The sequence below is a fragment of the Urtica dioica genome, chromosome 3 (genome assembly GCF_054948205.1).
Source record: "Urtica dioica subsp. dioica isolate 48M chromosome 3, U.dioica_male_clone48M_v1_H2, whole genome shotgun sequence".
Classification (NCBI taxonomy): Eukaryota; Viridiplantae; Streptophyta; class Magnoliopsida; order Rosales; family Urticaceae; genus Urtica; species Urtica dioica.
In genome coordinates, this window is record NC_142758.1 from 30915862 (window position 1) to 30932898 (window position 17037).

Genomic DNA, 17037 nt, shown 5'->3' on the forward strand with positions numbered 1-17037 from the left:
TCAAGGAGAGTGACTCGACTCGAGGAGAGTGACTCGACTCGAGGAGAGTGACTCGACTCGAGGAGTGAGGCTCGACTCGCAAAGAATGACTTGTCTCGAGGAGCAAGGCTCGACTCGAGGAGAGTGACTCGACTCGAGGAGCGAGGCTCGACTCGAGGAGAATGACTCGACTCGAGAAAGAAAGCTCGATTCGAGGAGAATGACCCGACTCGAGGAGCAAGGCTCGACTCGAGGAGAATGACTCGTCTCGAGGAGCAAGGCTCGACTCGAGGAGAGTGACTCGACTCGAGGAGCGAGGCTCGACTCGAGGAGAATGACTCGACTCGAGGAGCAAAGCTTGATTCGAGGAGAATGACCCGACCCGAGGAGCAAGGCTCGACTCGAGGAGAATGACTCATCTCGAGGAGCAAGGCTCGACTCGAGAAGAGTGACTCGACTCAAGGAGCGAGGCTCGACTCGAGGAGAATGACTCGACTCGAGGAGCAAAGCTCGACTCAAGGAGAATGACTCGTCTCGAGGAGTAAGGCTCGATTCGAGGAGAGTGACTCATCTCGAGGCTCGACTCGAGGAGAATGACCCGACTCAAGGAGCAAGGCTCGACTCGAGGAGAATGACTCGACTCGAGGAGAATGACTCGTCTCGAGGAGCAAGGCTCAACTCGAGGAGAATAGCTCAGCTCAAGGCTCGACTTGAGGAGAATGACTCATCTCGAGGAGCAAGGCTCGACTCGAGGAGAGTGACTTGACTCGAGGAGCGAGGCTCGACTCGAGGAGAATGACTCGGCTCAAGGAGCGAGGCTCGAATCGAGGAGAGTGACTCGACCCGAGAAGCAAGGCTCGGCTCGAGAAGATTCTACATGACCTCACTCGTTGCCTGGGACTCTTCCAGGAGGAGCTTGCTCGAGCGAAGTCTCAGCTAACTCAGGCCGAGCGAAGTTCTTGCTAAGAGGCGGAGTTCGCGAGTCTTTGCGAGCAACTTTAATTAGCTCGCATGGAATGGGGAGTCTCCCAAGGCGAGTGTGATCACGCTCAGTTGGCGCTGGCGAAGATGGCAGGACCTGCGCCTTGTATGGCGGTTCAGGTACGCCTTGTGGCGGCTTCGAGTGCATTGCGATTAGTCATCATATGCAATGACTTGTGGCGACTCAGAGCGCATCGTGAGAGACGGTTCTATGCGTCGTTTAGGCGTGATGTGCCATGTAGGCATCTTAAGAGCGCTATGTAGGCGTCATAGGTGCGTCGCGAGGGACGACTTGGTTGCGCCATGTAGGCGTCTTACGTGCGCCATGTAGGCGTCTTTGGTGCGTCGTGAGGGACGGCTTTGGTGCGCCATGTATGCGTCTTAGGTGCGCCATGTAGGCGTCTTAAGTGCGCCATGTAGGCGTCTTAGGCGCGTCGCGAGGGACGACTTTAGCCTACATCTCTGGGATGTCTTATGGCGCGCCGCAGAGGCATCTTAGCCTGCATCTCTGGGATGTCTTACGGCGCGCCGCGGTGGCATCTTAGGCTGCATCTCTGGGATGTCTTATGGCGCGCCGCGGAGGCGTTTTAGCCTGTATCTCTTGGATGTCTTATGGCGCACCGCGAAGCGTCTTCAGCCTACGTCTCTGGGACGTCTTATGGCGCACCGTGAAGGCGTCTTCAGCCTGCGTCTCTGGGACATCTTATGGCGCGCCGCGGAGGCGTCTTCAGCCTGCGTCTCTGGGACGTCTTATGGCGCGCCGCGGAGGCATCTTCAGCCTGCATCTCATGGATGTCTTACGGCGCGCCGCGGAGGCGTCTTAGTTGAACGCTCATTCCCATTTATGTTCGGGTGTTATGTTTTGGTGGAGCGTACTTTCTTTGGGTGGAGCGTACTTTCTTGAGGATTTTGAGTGTACTTACCATTGCCTATGTTACTAGCCCCCCGAGTTTTTGGGTTTATAAATGTTATCGGAAAACTTTGATAAAGCGGATTTTGAAAGAAAAACCTCAAACTTTATTAATATTGAAGAAATTTGAAATCATAAAACATTGGCTCGTAGGCCTTATTGAATGGTTGAAAGCGAAGAAATAAAATGGGGGGAAGCGCTGGCTACTGGTAGTACTGTCTCAAGTGTTCCGCATTCCACAGGCGATGGATCGGTGTCCGTGTATTTGATGTAGTGTGTCTCATCATGTATGACTTGGCAGACTTTGTGGGGTCCCTCTCTGTTTGGGATGAGGACGTCGGCACCTTGCACTTGGGTGTCATGCAGATGTCTTCGTAGACTTCGCGGAGGACCTTGGTCGACTCGACGCTATCTCTTATTTGGGAGATCGTGTTAACCATCTTTCTAGCGGTTTTTCCATCGATTCCTTGGATGTAGCATATTCTGGCTTGGGATTGATCTCCAGCCATGGTGTCGATTCCATCCTTGGTAGGGAACTTCACCAGTAGGTGGTATGTAGAGGTAATAGCCCTTAGTTGGTTCAGCGTAGGTTGCCCAATGATGACATTATATGGCGACTCCTGATCAACCACTAGGAATGGGACCATGTGAACGACTTCAATACCTCCGGGAGTTCCGTAGGTGACCGGCAGATCGATGATACCTTCGGTCATGACTCTCTCCCCAGTGAACCCGAATAAAGGCGTTTTGGTCGGGGTTGGGCGTAGCCCCCCGAGCTTCATGCGCTCTAGGGTGGACTTGAAAATTATGTCGGCAACACTGCCGCTGTCGATGAGAACTCTTTTCACCAAATTATTAGCCACTTGGGCTTTGAGCACTATCGCGTCATTGTGCGGATGCACAACTCGCTTGGCCTCTTTGTTAGTGAAGTACATCGTCTCGTGAGGCACGGACGGAGGTTCTTCATAGGTGAGGTTAATGTGCATAGCAGCGTCTTCTTGAGCTACGACCCTTAGGAATTTTTTTTAGTTGTCGGGCTGAATCTCCATCTTGTGGGCCACCAAGTATGGTGGTTACAACGTGGAGCTGTGGATTGGCATCGGCAGTAATTGCGGTTCGGTCGGCAGAAGCGGCTGTTCCTCCTCCCTTGCCAGACTGTGGTCTGTTTGTGGTGGGGCCCACAGCGCTGATCATGCGCAACACGAACTCTTTCAACTCACCCTGTTGGATTAATGCCTCGATCTGCCTTTTAAGACTATAGCATTCGGAGGTCAAGTGACCATATTCCTGATGGAGCTCGCAATATTTAGATCGATCGCGAGTCGCGGGATCTTTGCTCATTGGAGCCGGGGGAGTGAATTTGTCACGTGCCAAAGTTAGGATTTGATCCGGCGTCGTGTTCAATGGCGTGAACGACGAGTAGCCCTTAAAGTCTCCCGCAAGTCGCAGCTTTAGGGGCATCGGAGCTCGGCTATTAGAAGTCTGACCCCCTCTGTTTCGTCTTTTACGGGAGTTGCCTTGCTCGTTGCTAGGCTCGTTTCGGTAGTGAGGGCTTTGATTATCGCCCTTGCACCCATCGAGGTAATCTTTGACTCCCATAAATGTCTTGCCTCGAGTCATTAACTCGGCCATGGTAGAAGGGACACGGCCGACGATGGACTTAAGGAAGTCACTTGTGCGCAAGCCTTCAATGATGGTGTTATCGGCCCGACGAGGTCCAACGACGGAATCGACGTTTCGGGTGCCCAGGCGAGCTCGCCCGGCCAATGGCCGAGTGAAACCCTCAGTCGGCCCATTCTCTGCCGGCCCAACAGCTCACTCGGCCAATGGCCGAGTGAGTCCTCTCTCGACCCAGGCCCATCACTCGGCCAATGGCCGAGTGAACCTCATCCAGCGTTCACTCGGCCAATGGCCGAGTGAATCTCACTCGGCGTCCGGCATTCACTCGGCCAATGGCCGAATGAACCTCATCCAGCGTTCACTCGGCCAATGGCCGAGTGAATCTCACTTGGCGTCCGGCATTCACTCGGCCAATGGCCGAGTGAACCTCGTCCAGCGTTCACTCGGCCAATGGCCGAGTGAACCTCATCCAGCGTTCACTCGGCCAATGGCCGAGTGAACCTCCCTTGGCGGCCAGCACTTCATTCGGCCATCGGCCGGCCGAGTCTCACTCGGCCGATGGCCGACTCAACCTTACTCGGCCAAGGGACCCTCAAAATGTCCCTTGGTCGCCTATAAATACCGGTGTCCTTCCCCTGGTCCAGGTAATCCAATTTTGAGCCCCGAAACGCTGTCGAATTAGTAACTCACTCGTTTCACTCATCTTTGGCCTCTAAACACTCAAACCCTCTACATTCTACATCAACCCTACTAATGTTGAGCGTCGGAGAGGCAAACAGAGGCAACCCCTATGTTTCCCCTTTGTAGTTCACGTGCTCTCTACTGCTTTTCAGGTATCGAGACGAGGTGAGCTTCATCTACAGCTAAGGGAAGACTCGGGATACCGAGTCCGACACGCTCGAACCAAAGCGAGATCACTTGGTCCGGCCTTGGGTATAACCGCTTTCGGTTCCTAAATCGTTGTCTGAAAACGAGCGACAACAGATGGCAGTGATTGCGTCTTTGTCGTCAAAGCGGTCGACCTTATTCGATTCTTCAGTGAATCGGGCGAGGTATCGTCTAAGAGACTCGCCATTCTCTTGCCTGATTGACCACAGGTACATCTTTGTCTTCTTTTGGACCATAGATGTAGCGAACCGTGCTAGGAACATGTCCTTCAGGTCTTTGAACGATTGGATGCTTCCCGGCCTTAAGTTCTTGAACCACTCGAAGCCGGGTCCGGCGAGGGTAAGACTAAAAGCTTGGCACATAGCGTCGGGAGAGACACCCTGCATCGTCATCCAGGTTTCATAGTGCTGGATGTGGTAAGTAGGATATGCTTTTCCATCATGGGGGGCGAGGTTCGGGAGTTTGAAATTTCCCGTGCATACCTTGGCCAATATCTGAGCCGTGAAAGGTGATGGATTCTCCTCGACGACCCCATAGGCACTTCCGCCTATTCCGTGTTCTCAGAGATCTCGTACTTCATTTCGAAGATTGTGGATCATAGTGATCACATCGAGATCGGTAGTCGGAGTAACTCCCTGTTCAGGAGGAGTTACCTGCCGCCTCTCATTAGACCCTTGCCCCGTGCGACGGTTCCCGTTAGTTGGGGCTGCTACGGGGATGTTTGGCCGAGAACTTTGTCGCTCTCTTAGGTCATCGCCACGCTCGATGCGTCGAGTAGTGAGATGGTCCCTAAGATCAGGGCTCGTCGTACAGAGGCGCGGGCTTCGTCTGTGACGGCGCACTCTCCGCGTGCCCTGACTTTGCGCAACATTCTCCCTTCGACCAAGTTGGTCGAGGGCTGAACGTCGGGAGTTCCCCTTTTGAGAAGCTACCGGCACGTCACCTGTCCGGGGTAGGGGATTCGATGGACCGGCTTCAAACACGGCAGGGGGGTCCCCCGGCCCTCGTGAGAGAAGTCTCGATACCCTCCGAATCGCTAGTACCCTCGTAATCAGGGTCGCGGTCGCGGCTTTCCTCGTTGAGGTTCTCAGGATCCCCGTTGGGGATTACCGTGTCATGCGCAGGTCGCTTTGCAGCCAGTCGGCTGTGGTACCTCACGTTCTTCGCCTTTAGTTGGCGGACATTCTCCTCCAACTCCATGATGCGGTCGTCCTTGCTATCTGGAGATGGAGATGGTGAGCAGGTCGAGCTCTTTTCGTGGAGCGACTCTTCGTCACCAAGCGCTCGGGAGCGCAAGAAGTACTTTTTGGTCCCAGTGACGTTATCAGGGTTGTTAACGCCCTCAGAACGTACGGGTGGTTGACCACTCATCTTTTCTCAAGTTCGAGAAAGTTGAGTTTGTAAAAGAAAAGAAGAAGATGAACAGGAGGGATTTCGGGCTGAACAGGTCGGGAAGTCCCCTCCTTCTAGCGCGAAAATGTTGTCGCACGAAAATGAACAATTATTGAAAACCTCGGGCGGTTCGATCCAAGGCCGGACCAAGTAATAAGACCCGGGCCAAGAATGTGAACTCGAAAGTCTCGAGCAAGGTTCTCTCCGATCAACCCACCTCTCAGAGGAGAAAAGGGGTGAGGAGGGGGAGTGACCGTGCCTTGTGTGTCGGCTGCCTACGTACCCGTGTGTGGGATCAGGTCTTAACGTAGTTCAAGGTGTATGTGACGCAGTGTGAGGCGCGGAGCCTTAATGGAGAAGCGTACTCGACGAAGGAGACGATGCGCAGAGGAGTCCTCAGCGACGTCTCAGAACTTCGGAGATCGTGAGCGCGAGAGAGAATGTGTGTTTTCTCTCTTTTGGAGACGTGGAACACTGTAAGTCAAGAGTTCCTTGTTGTGGAGGAGATTCCGGACGCGTAGGCGATTTCTAGTCGGAAATGCCGAACGCGTAGGAGATTTCTTGTCAGAAATGGTGGACGAGTCTAGGGTGCTAGACGCGTAGGCGATTTTCAGTCGAAAACCGTTAAAGCACTAGTGGGCTCATGATTAATCGTTCGATCAAGAGAGGCGGCACTCGGGAGTCCCCGGAAAGCGCTTCAGAATCTCCGAGAACGAAAAATCGAGGAGAATTCGCTTCAGGCCAAGGATGGCATCCAGAGAAGCAGAGAGAAGTCTCAAGTTCCTTGAGAATGAATGGGATGATTTTCCCCTCAATAAGAGGGGGTATTTATAGGTGTTTGAGGGCTTTAGAAGGTCCCTTTTTCATCCATGTGGGACTAGGGGCGCGCGCGCCGTCAAGGGGAGGCGCACGGCACGCACGACGTGCAAAGTGCGGCGCGCGAGTCACCGGGCGCGGCGCATGGAGCGCGCGGCGCGGGCGTGTGTTGGCGCGGCGCGCGGACTGCTTGGCGCGGCGCGCGGACTGCTTGGCACGGTGCGCGGCTTGCTGCATGGCTGGCCGGCGCGGCGTGCTATGCGCGCGGTGCATGGCTCGTCTTGCCGGACTCTTATGTGGGCCTTAGCGGTCTTCAGTTATCATGTTTTCTATGCGAAATGTAAAGGTCTCTACTTGACGAGAGTGACTCTACTCAATGAGCAAGGCTCAACTCCACGAGAACGACTCGAGGAGGACGACTCGAGGAGAACGACTCGAGGCTCGACTCGAGGAGAACGACTCGAGGAGCGACTCGATGCTCGACTCGAGGAGGATGACTCGAGGAGCGACTCGATGCTCGACTCGAGGAGTGACTCGATGCTCGACTTGAGGAGCGACTCGATGCTCGACTCGAGGAGGACGACTCGAGGCTCGACTCGAGGAGGACGACTCGAGGCTCGACTCGAGGAGAACTACTCGAGGCTCGACTCGAGGAGCGACTCGATGCTCGACTCGAGGAGGAGGACTCGAGGCTCGACTCGAGGAGGACGACTCGAGGAGGACGACTCGAGGCTCGACTCGAGGAGGACGACTCGATACTACTACAAATAAGCCTTTTTGGTGCGGAGGGGCATTAGGTGCGACAAGTCGCACCTAAAAGTCGCACCTAATTGGGCATCAGGTGCGACTTGTCGCACCCAAAGGGCTCCAGAAAAGAAAAAAAATTCGCTGATTTTAAGTGGTATTGGGTGCGACTAGTCGCACCCAATAGTTTTGAAAACTTTCAGGTGCGACAAGTCGCACCTGAAAGTCCAAAAAAATTCGGCGCACAACTTCTCCCCCTCATTTTTTTCATTTTTCTGACGTGGAATTAATTTTTTAGTTTTTTTTTTTTTACTATCAGGTGCGACTAGTCGCACCTGATAGTTTTTTTAGGTGCGACTAGTCGCACCTATTTGAGTATCAGGTGCGACATGTCGCACCTGATAGTTTTTTTAGGTGCGACTAGTCGCACCTATTTGAGTATCAGGTGCGACATGTCGCACCTGATTACTAGGGTTAGTTTATAAACTCAGCTTCGTCTTCTTCACTTCTCCAGCCTCTTTCTCTCTCTCAAACTCCGACTCTCCCTCCCTCTCTCCCTCCCTCTGCGAACCACCACCAAATATCTCACTCCCTCTCTCTTCCCCAAGCCAGCACCATCCCTCCCTCTCTTTTCAACTTCAACAACAACAACAAGAACGACCACGACCACGACCACCGTCATCTTCATCTTCATCTTCTTCTCCTCCTTCTCTCCAGCTCGCCAACAACTCGAGCTCCGCCGCGCGCGCTATTGGCCGAGAGAGGAAGTCGCCGCGAGTCACCGGAGATGCCGGACCAAAAGCGAACACCGGGAAAAGAAAGAGGGAGCACCGGGAAGTGTGAAAATCATGGAATCAATGTAAGCAAATTTATTACCCGGATTGAAGTTGAAAATTAGGGTTTGAGATTGAAATTGGGGATTTTTGATTCCATGATGATTTGGCCGAAAATTAAAACCTAAGGTTTATGTTCAAAATTTGAAGATTTTGGATTTGTGATGTTTTTTAGGTTGGTTGGTCTGATTCTATGCTTGAAATCATGTTTTAAATTGATTGTTCGGGTTGGTTTTGAATTGAGAGTGATTTGGAATTTCGTCGGGTGTTTACGGTTTGAACAGCCTCTGTAAATTGACGTGGACAGTTTAGTACCAGTTAAGTTTGGATTTGTTGATATTTTTCCTAGATAATAGACGTTATGGGGTTTCTAAAACATCCAAGAACGTGTAAATCCGTAAAGAATTGAATAAGATATGAATTTTTGAAATTGGTGTTTCAAAGCTGGAAAACTGGAATACCGAATTTGTAAACTGATTTTGCGGGATGATTTTGAGATAGTTGTTTGAGTTCAAAGTTGTCTTGTAATATCTTGTTAGAAAGGTGTGGATGTTAATTTTATTATGAAATTGGAATTGTTGGATTTCGAATTGTGTAGCCGAAGTTATGGTACGTTCTTTGCCTAGTACAAATCTGGAATTTTAATTTTGAATGGATTTGATTTGTGGAATTGTTTTGGCCGTGAACTAGCTTGGCCGTGGTTTTTTTTTTCTGGCCGTGTGTGTGTGTGTCTGTGAATGTTGTTGTTTGATGATTCGATGATGATGTGAAAGGTTAGTGCGGTTTTCCGAGTTTCGTTGTGCTCGGCCGGGGGATTTTGTGACAAGTTTAATGACTTTGTGATATGTTGGTTCATTGATATTCTTGGCTTGTTTGATGTGTTTGGTCATGTTGGCTCGGCCATATTGGGGTTTGATTTGGTTGACTTGAGTTTCATATTCGATGTTCGGTTTGGAAATTGCTCGGATTATCTCAAAGATTTAAGGCTTCGGCTGTTTTTCCTGAAAACTTTGCTCGGGTTCGCCCGATAAGTTCAAACATAAGATTTGTATGCTTAGGTTAAGAAAAAAAAACTTTAGTATGCTTAAGTGGTTTGCATGCTTAATTGTAATTGTATGTAATTGAAATTAAATGGTTTAGTATGCTTAGGTTAATGGTTTAGTATGCTTAGGTTAAGAAAAAAAAACTTTAGTATGCTTAAGTGGTTTGTTTGAGCAGGTTTTGTTATAAAGAGGCGTTGGACCCAAAGAAGGTGAAAGGGAAGGTGGTATTTTGCCAGCAAGGGAATCCGGGCACGGACGCGACGATCAAAGAGATCGGAGGAGTTGGGACCATTCTTCAAAGCTATCAATATCTCGATATCTTTTATTTTAATTTACTGTATTAGTGCTGCTTGTTTATTTGTAGGTTGACATCATGATTTTTTTTTTTTAGAGTTTAGCTTGTTAGGCCGGCTCGTGTGTTTAGACTTTTGTTTTTTTTAGAGTTTAGGTTGTTGGGGGGAGCCTAATAAACATATTTTCTTTTAAAATTATATGCATTATTTATTTTTTTGGCTGGAATTATGTTTTGATTAAATCTTGGCTGATTGTTTTTTTCAAAAACGAAATAAGAAATGAAGTCACTTTTAAATAAACTGACATCCAAAAAACTGCTCTTTTAAAAGATTTGACATCGCTTTTTTAAAAAGCGACGTCTAAACCACTGTTTGGTGTTTTGGTGGAAAGACTATTGGGTGCGACTTGTCGCACCCAATATGGTGGCGGGAAGACTATTGGTTGCGACATGTCGCACCCAAAAGTCAAATTCCCGCTTTATTCTTGATTTCCCACGGAAAAATAGGTCCGACTTTAGGTGCGATAAGTCGCACCCAATAGTGTCGCACCTAATAGTATATATTATTGGGTGCGACATGTCGCACCCAATAGTATTAGCTGCGGACTATTAGGTGCGACTTAGTCGCACCTAAAGTCGCACCCGATAGTACTATCGGGTGCGACTTTGTGGGCATCAGGTGCGACTTTTGTCGCACCTGATGCCCATATTTGTAGTAGTGCGAGGCTCGACTCGAGGAGGACGACTCGAGGAGCGTAAGAGTTTGGCACGAGGACTTGCCAGTCGACTCGTGACAGAAGGCTTGCCGCTCTTCAGGACCTCCGGCCTGACCATCGGCCCTTTGAACGGCGTGTCTTCTTTGCGTCTCGAGTTTTCCGAACACGACCGACAACACAACCCAAATTCTATTTTGGCCATTGGCAGAGTTCGTTATTATAGTTGAGTTTAATCTCAGTACAATATATAAAACGATGATAATGACTTAATCTGGATGCGTTAACATCTCAAGGTTGGCTACTTTATTTCAGGGTACTTCACTTCAATTAAAATGTATGTAATTGGTTGGTGAGTCTTGGTAAACTACTAATATGGCACGTTTGCAATTCTAAGCACGGATTTTGGCATAAGAAAAAAAAAAGCAAAAATAATTTACAATACCTAACACAAGAATCACAAGAATAATCTAACATAAGAGTATGTTCATGTGGTATTTAGGTTTAAAATACTGTTAAAAAAAATTAATTTAAAGATTATTCCATCATCATATAGTGGTTCAATTTAGGGCAATTATTTAAGCAAAAGTCACATGTCGAAGTTGGCGACTTTAATATGATTTTTGTTTCTTGTTATGAGAGTATAAAAGTAATTTATTAATTGATCAAAATCAAGACTAAGATAAATGATAAATTAATGTTGAAAGTGTGTTCAATGGTCTCTCTTGCATTGCATGCGACGGCATTGTTCACTGACTTTAGATAAATAAATAAATAAAATAAAATAAAATCTTAACCCAAAGTCCCAAACACATTGTTATACCTTTAAGTTTATCTGATAATATAGAGAGGTTTGCACAAAAGTCATTTCTTATGAACAAAATTACAGCTATGTCATCTCCAAATAACGTGTTGCAAGTAAGTCACTTTTATCAATTATTGGACTAAAATGCCCTCTTACTTGAAACAACCAAAAAAACGTTCTACGAAACACTCGCGAAGAAGAACGACGAAGATTCTCCTTCCAAAATCCGAAGTCGAGAATTCTAAAACGAAATCGCCGTTCGAAATCGAAGGTCGAGGTCGAACAGCGAAGATTTTCCGGTCCAAAAACGTGTCCTCCGCTCTCGTCTTCACTCGGCGTTCGAAATCGAAGGTCAAAGTAAAACGACGAAGAATCTCTGGCCAAAATTCGTGTTCTCGGCTCCTCGTCTTAGCTCGCCGATCAAAATCGACACATTAGAAATTCGAAGTGTCTCCTTGAATACTTTCACTGCCAAAGTCAGATTTTTGAGGTTCGAATATTTGATTACTTGTATCTAGAAACTGAAATTGAAAATTAGGCTTTTGTTCTGCTGTATGATCCAACATTTTAGAATGAAAAAAAAAAAAAAAAGATTCGTAGGTTTTGCTTTTCAACTCAAAAAATTGAAATTATTCCAATGATTTTTCTCGGCAATTCCTTTTTCTTCTTTCACATCGATTATTCAGACTATTTTCCTCAGCAATTCTTTGTCATCAACATTGATCACAGGTATTGACTACTCGAATTTCATTATTTTTACAAATAAACGTATTTACAGTAAGAATAACATTATTAGACTCACAAAGAAATAAAGTAGATTCACAGTCCAAAGTTCAATAGATTGAAAGTAAACTCATAGTGAATTTTGGGTATCACATTGCACTAAAACGAAGTTTACAATTGTATGATATCACAATGATTGATTCATTCAGCAACACGGCTAAAAGTAAGCTCACATAACAAATGACGCATTTCTTAGAATATTCAGGGTAGATTGAAAATGACGCATTTCTAAATAAAATGTAGACTTGCATACTTAAAAATTTTCAATTCATCATAAACACGGCTAAAAGTAAAATCACATAACAAATTACAGATAGTGTATAATCACAGATAGTATAGTGTATTAACACAGATAAAAAATTATTACACTTAAAACAAATTTGATGATGTATAATATATGTATATTTGCAGGGTTAATTTTGACAATGGAAAAGATCCCAATTGTTGTAAAATATGGTGGAATTTGGGATGCTGATTGCATATAAACAACAATGCAAAGATGGTGCTACAGAGTAAAGGCATGAGTTACATTGAGCTCATTACGAAATTATCCAAGGAAGTTTTCAATGACAACAATGGTGAATTAAAAGTATCATTTAACACAGAGCATAAAGGTTTAAGAGGAATGAGGATAGAAAATGACGACAATCTTGAAGTCTTGATGTACCTTCTGAAGAGCGATGCACAGTACAAGAATTGTGCTTTAATCACGGAAAACGATACATCAAATGAAGACAAAACTGAAACAAAGAGAAAGGAAAGAGATGAGAGTCCTAAAATGGAAGAAGATGAATTTTCAAAAAAAGGAGAAGTGGAATCTCCATTTCTAGTTATTCCAGAAAACAATATTAAAGACTTGGAACAAGATATGATATTTCGTACTAAAAAGGAGATGATTGACAGACTCTCTATGATGGCAATGAAATACCACTTTGAGTACAATACTACTAGATCAAACAAGATTGCATACAATGCAAGGTATGTATCACTCAACTTAAGTCATATAATTGTGAAACATTTCTGTTGAATGTTAGAGTAATAACTACTCAAGTTATAATTCTAGGTTTACTGATGAACATAATTTAATATATTTATCTAATTTATTATAAAAATAAAAAACTAATAATGATGAAACTTATATTTCAATACAGATGTGAAGATAAGAACTGCAAGTGGTATATTAGGGCAAGAAACATTGGGAATACTGAAAAGTTCAGGATAACTGGATACGAAAAGAACCATACATGTTCAGCGGATTTCAAGAAATCAGATAACAAGCACGCAATTGTGGAGTTAATTTGAGATATAATCAAGGGAACTTTAAAGGATCCAACGATTAAATTCAGGCCAATAGATATTATGAATCACATGAAGATGCAATACGGAATCACCATTGATTATTTTAAAGCGTGGAGGGCCAAAGATCATGCAGTTACAAGTGTTAGAGGTACAATTGAGGAAAACTACACTAAACTGCCATCCTACTTGCACATGTTGATCAAAACAAATCCCGGAACAATTGCATATTATGAAAAGGACAATGATAACAGGTACTGTATTTGTATTTATTGTTTAAATTACGTATAGTAGCGCTTGTTATATAATTTTTGTAATTAAGAATTTTACATATGTACAATTGTAAAATACTTATGAAATTTATACAGTAAATTATATATTTGAACACTAATACTTAAAATTTGAATTAATCTATGTATGAACAGCTTTAAGTACATGTTTTTTGCATTAAGTGCTTCAATTGAAGGTTGGAGACATTGCAGACCAATAATAGTAGTCGATGGGACTTTCTTGACTACACAATGTGGAGGCACTTTATATACAGCATGTGCAAAGGAAGGAAAAAATCAAGTTTTCCCTTTAGCATTTGGAATAGGGGACTCGGAGAATGACGATTCATATTGCTGGTTTTTTTTATAAAATCAAGCATACTTTTCATCACAGGGAACAGTTGGTAATAGTATCCAACAGGCACAAAAGCATAGAGAATGCCATAAGAATAATATTTCCGGAGGCAGAACATGGAATTTGCTCGTACCATTTGAAGCAGAATTTGAAGATGAGGTTCAGAAGTGCTGGTCTTATGGAGGCTTATAAAGTAGCTGTTTACACCTACTCTAGAGATGAATTTGAACAGTCTATGGTAGAGATAAATGCAATTGATCACAGAATGTTCAAGTATCTAAGAGAAGCAGACCCAAGAAAGTGGGCTCGATGCTACTATCCAAGAGGTCGTTACAACATCCAAACCAGCAACTTAGTAGAGTCAATGAACAATAGAGTAAAGCATTTAAAGTGTCTGCCGATCATACAACTTCTCGATGAATTAAGATCAATCTTGCAACAATGGTTTTCATAAAGAAGTTTGATCGCAGCTTCAACTATGACATCATTGTCAAACTGGGCTAATCATGAAGTGAAGAAAAAACAGGAGTGGGCACTTCGCATGCAGGTAATTTTCAAAGAACATAATAAAAATAATTCAAAGTAGACTTACACTTAAAAATTTATACAATCGGAGTATATTTTATATATTTAATTATTTTTTTATTTATAACATACAGGTTTCGCCTATATCAAGCCTGAAATTTCAAGTCAAATCCATAGAGCATCAATATTTGGTAGATTTGAACCTACTGGAATGTAGTCGTGGAGAGTTCCAAACGCAGGGTATTTCATGCACACATGCGTTGGCAGCAACCGACGATGCCAATCTCATGGTGTCAAGATATGTTTCACATTGGTACAGCAGAGAAACACAAAGGTCAACATATGAAGGAATAGTGAATCCAGTTGGAGATGAAAAGGATTGGGAAGTGCCAACAGAAATTAAATTAGAAGTGACGCAACCACCAATCTATAAAAACCAGCCAGGAAGAAGAAAAACATAGAGAATACCATCAGCAATGGAGAAAAATTTCGGGGCAAGGATGACTTATGGAAATTGTGGAGGAAAAGGAAACAACAAGGCAAGTTGCAAGAATGCTCCAACTTTCAGCAAAAAGAGTAAAGAAAATTGACAAAATTGGGAATGACTGAATTCTCAATTTTTGGTGAATTATCAAGTTTATAAGTACTCATTTCTCTTAATTTTTTTTTTTTTTTGAACAATTTGGTGGACTATAGCTGAATATTGAATATATATATATATATATATATATATATATATATATATATATTTTGCATTAAAAGTGTTATGCTAGGAGTTCTGGGTAGATTTTGGACATCTCTCTCTCTCTCTCTACATTTATATGATTAAAGTAGACACAATGGTAATTTTTCATAACCAAAGTAGACACATAGTAGACTAAAATTATTTAAACAACAAAAAGTAGACTCAAGGAACAAATTTCAAACAGTTTGAGGTGGATTAACAACACAAAATATATATATTTTAAACTAATAGATATGAATGCACATCAAGCATCCTGAGAAAGTAGACTTAATGTAATATTTTCATAACCAAAGTAGAATCACGTGTCAAACTACATAAAAATTCATAAGAGACTAATGTAGATTTATTTAAACACCAAAAAGTAGACTCAAGAAACAAATTTCAAACAGTTTGAAATGGATTAACAACACAAAATATATATGTTTAGATACGAATGCCCATCAAGCATCCAGAAAAAGTAGACTCAATGTAATATTTTCATAACCAAAGTAGACTCACGTGTCAAACTACACAAAAATTCATAAGGGACTAATGTAGATTTATTTAAACTTAAGGAAAAAATTTCAAACAGTTTGAAGCGAACTAAGAATACAAAATATATATATATATATATATATATATATATATATATATATATATTGCATTAAAAGTGTTATGCTAGGAGTTCTGGCTAGATTTTGGACATCTCTCTCTCTCTCGCTCTCTCTCTCTCTACATCTATATGATTAAAGTAGACACAATGGTAATTTTTCATAACCAAAGTAGACACATAGTAGACTAAAATTATTTAAACAACAAAAAGTAGACTCAAGGAACAAATTTCAAATAGTTTGAAGTGGATTAACAACACAAAATATATATATATTTTAAACTAATAGATATGAATGCACATCAAGCATCCAGAGAAAGTAGACTCAATGTAATATTTTCATAACCAAAGTAGAATCACGTGTCAAACTACATAAAAATTCATAAGGGACTAATGTATATTTAGTTAAACACCAAAAAGTAGACTCAAGAAACAAATTTCAAACAGTTTAAAGTGGATTAACAACACAAAATATATATGTTTAGATACGAATGCCCATCAAGCATCCAAAAAAAGTAGACTCAATGTAATATTTTCATAACCAAAGTAGACTCACGTGTCAAAATACATAAAAATTCACAAGGGACTAATGTAGATTTATTTAAACTTAAGGAACAAATTTCAAACAGTTTGAAGTGAACTAAGAACCAATATATATATATATATATATATATATATATATATATATATTAAAGAAATAGATATGAATGTCAATCTAGCATCTGAACAAAGTAGACTCAATAGAATATTTTTATAACCGAAGTATACTCACGTATCAAATTACATAAAAAATAAAGTAGTTTAATATAGACTAATTTATACACCAAAAAGTAGAATTAAAGAACAAATTTCAAACAGTTTGAAGGGGACTAACAAAACAAAATACATAAAATTTAGAGTAATAGGTATGAACATCAAACAAGAATCTGAACAAAAAATTAATAAAAATCAGGGCAAATCCACACTTAATTATTTACACAAACAAATAAAGTCAATATTAACATTTAAGAAACTAGAATTGTACCATACAGAAATCCTTATCCTTTTTTACAAAACAAATTTGTAAAATAGAAAGACCATTTCAGGTAGTGATATAAAATCTAATACTAAATACAAAGATTACTACAAATCTTGAACTTCAACAACGAGAACGAGTGTAAGTGCAAGTTCCAGATCGGCAAATGTTCTCAAATTGTTGATCTCTATAACTTCCATCCATGGCATGTTTCCATAGCTGAGTGTTGTACTTCAACCGGAGATTATTGATGCATATTTCTTCGATGTGCATAACAGGGCGATTTGAAATAAGTAAATCAGCAAACCCAACAACGTAGATTCCTGAATCAAAACTGAAAGACAAAAAACAAGACAAATATTAGAGTAATTAATGAGTAAAATAACAATGATAAAATTCAGAATATAATTAATTACTAAACATACAAAAAAAGTTAAAATGAAA

The 17037-nt window shown here is 42.9% G+C and overlaps 1 protein-coding gene across 1 annotated transcript; it reads left to right on the forward strand.

Annotated features, from left to right (window-relative positions):
* Positions 1–13173: 13173 nt before the first annotated feature.
* On the forward strand, positions 13174–14705 carry LOC149402553 (uncharacterized). Its single transcript, XM_089608432.1, has 5 exons — positions 13174–13349; positions 13562–13642; positions 13759–13992; positions 14176–14266; positions 14379–14705. Exons 1-5 carry the CDS (start codon positions 13174–13176, stop codon positions 14703–14705), a joined length of 909 nt encoding a protein of 302 aa, XP_089464558.1.
* Positions 14706–17037: the final 2332 nt, after the last annotated feature.

Coding starts and splice junctions, on each gene's coding strand:
- LOC149402553 (XM_089608432.1), top strand. CDS start 13,174: ATGCAATACGGAATCACCATTGATTATTTTAAAGCGTGGAGGGCCAAA. Junction 13,993..14,175: donor ATTGATCACAGAATGTTCAA/GTATCTAAGAGA, acceptor GTTTTCATAAAG/AAGTTTGATCGCAGCTTCAA. Junction 14,267..14,378: donor AGTGGGCACTTCGCATGCAG/GTAATTTTCAAA, acceptor TATAACATACAG/GTTTCGCCTATATCAAGCCT.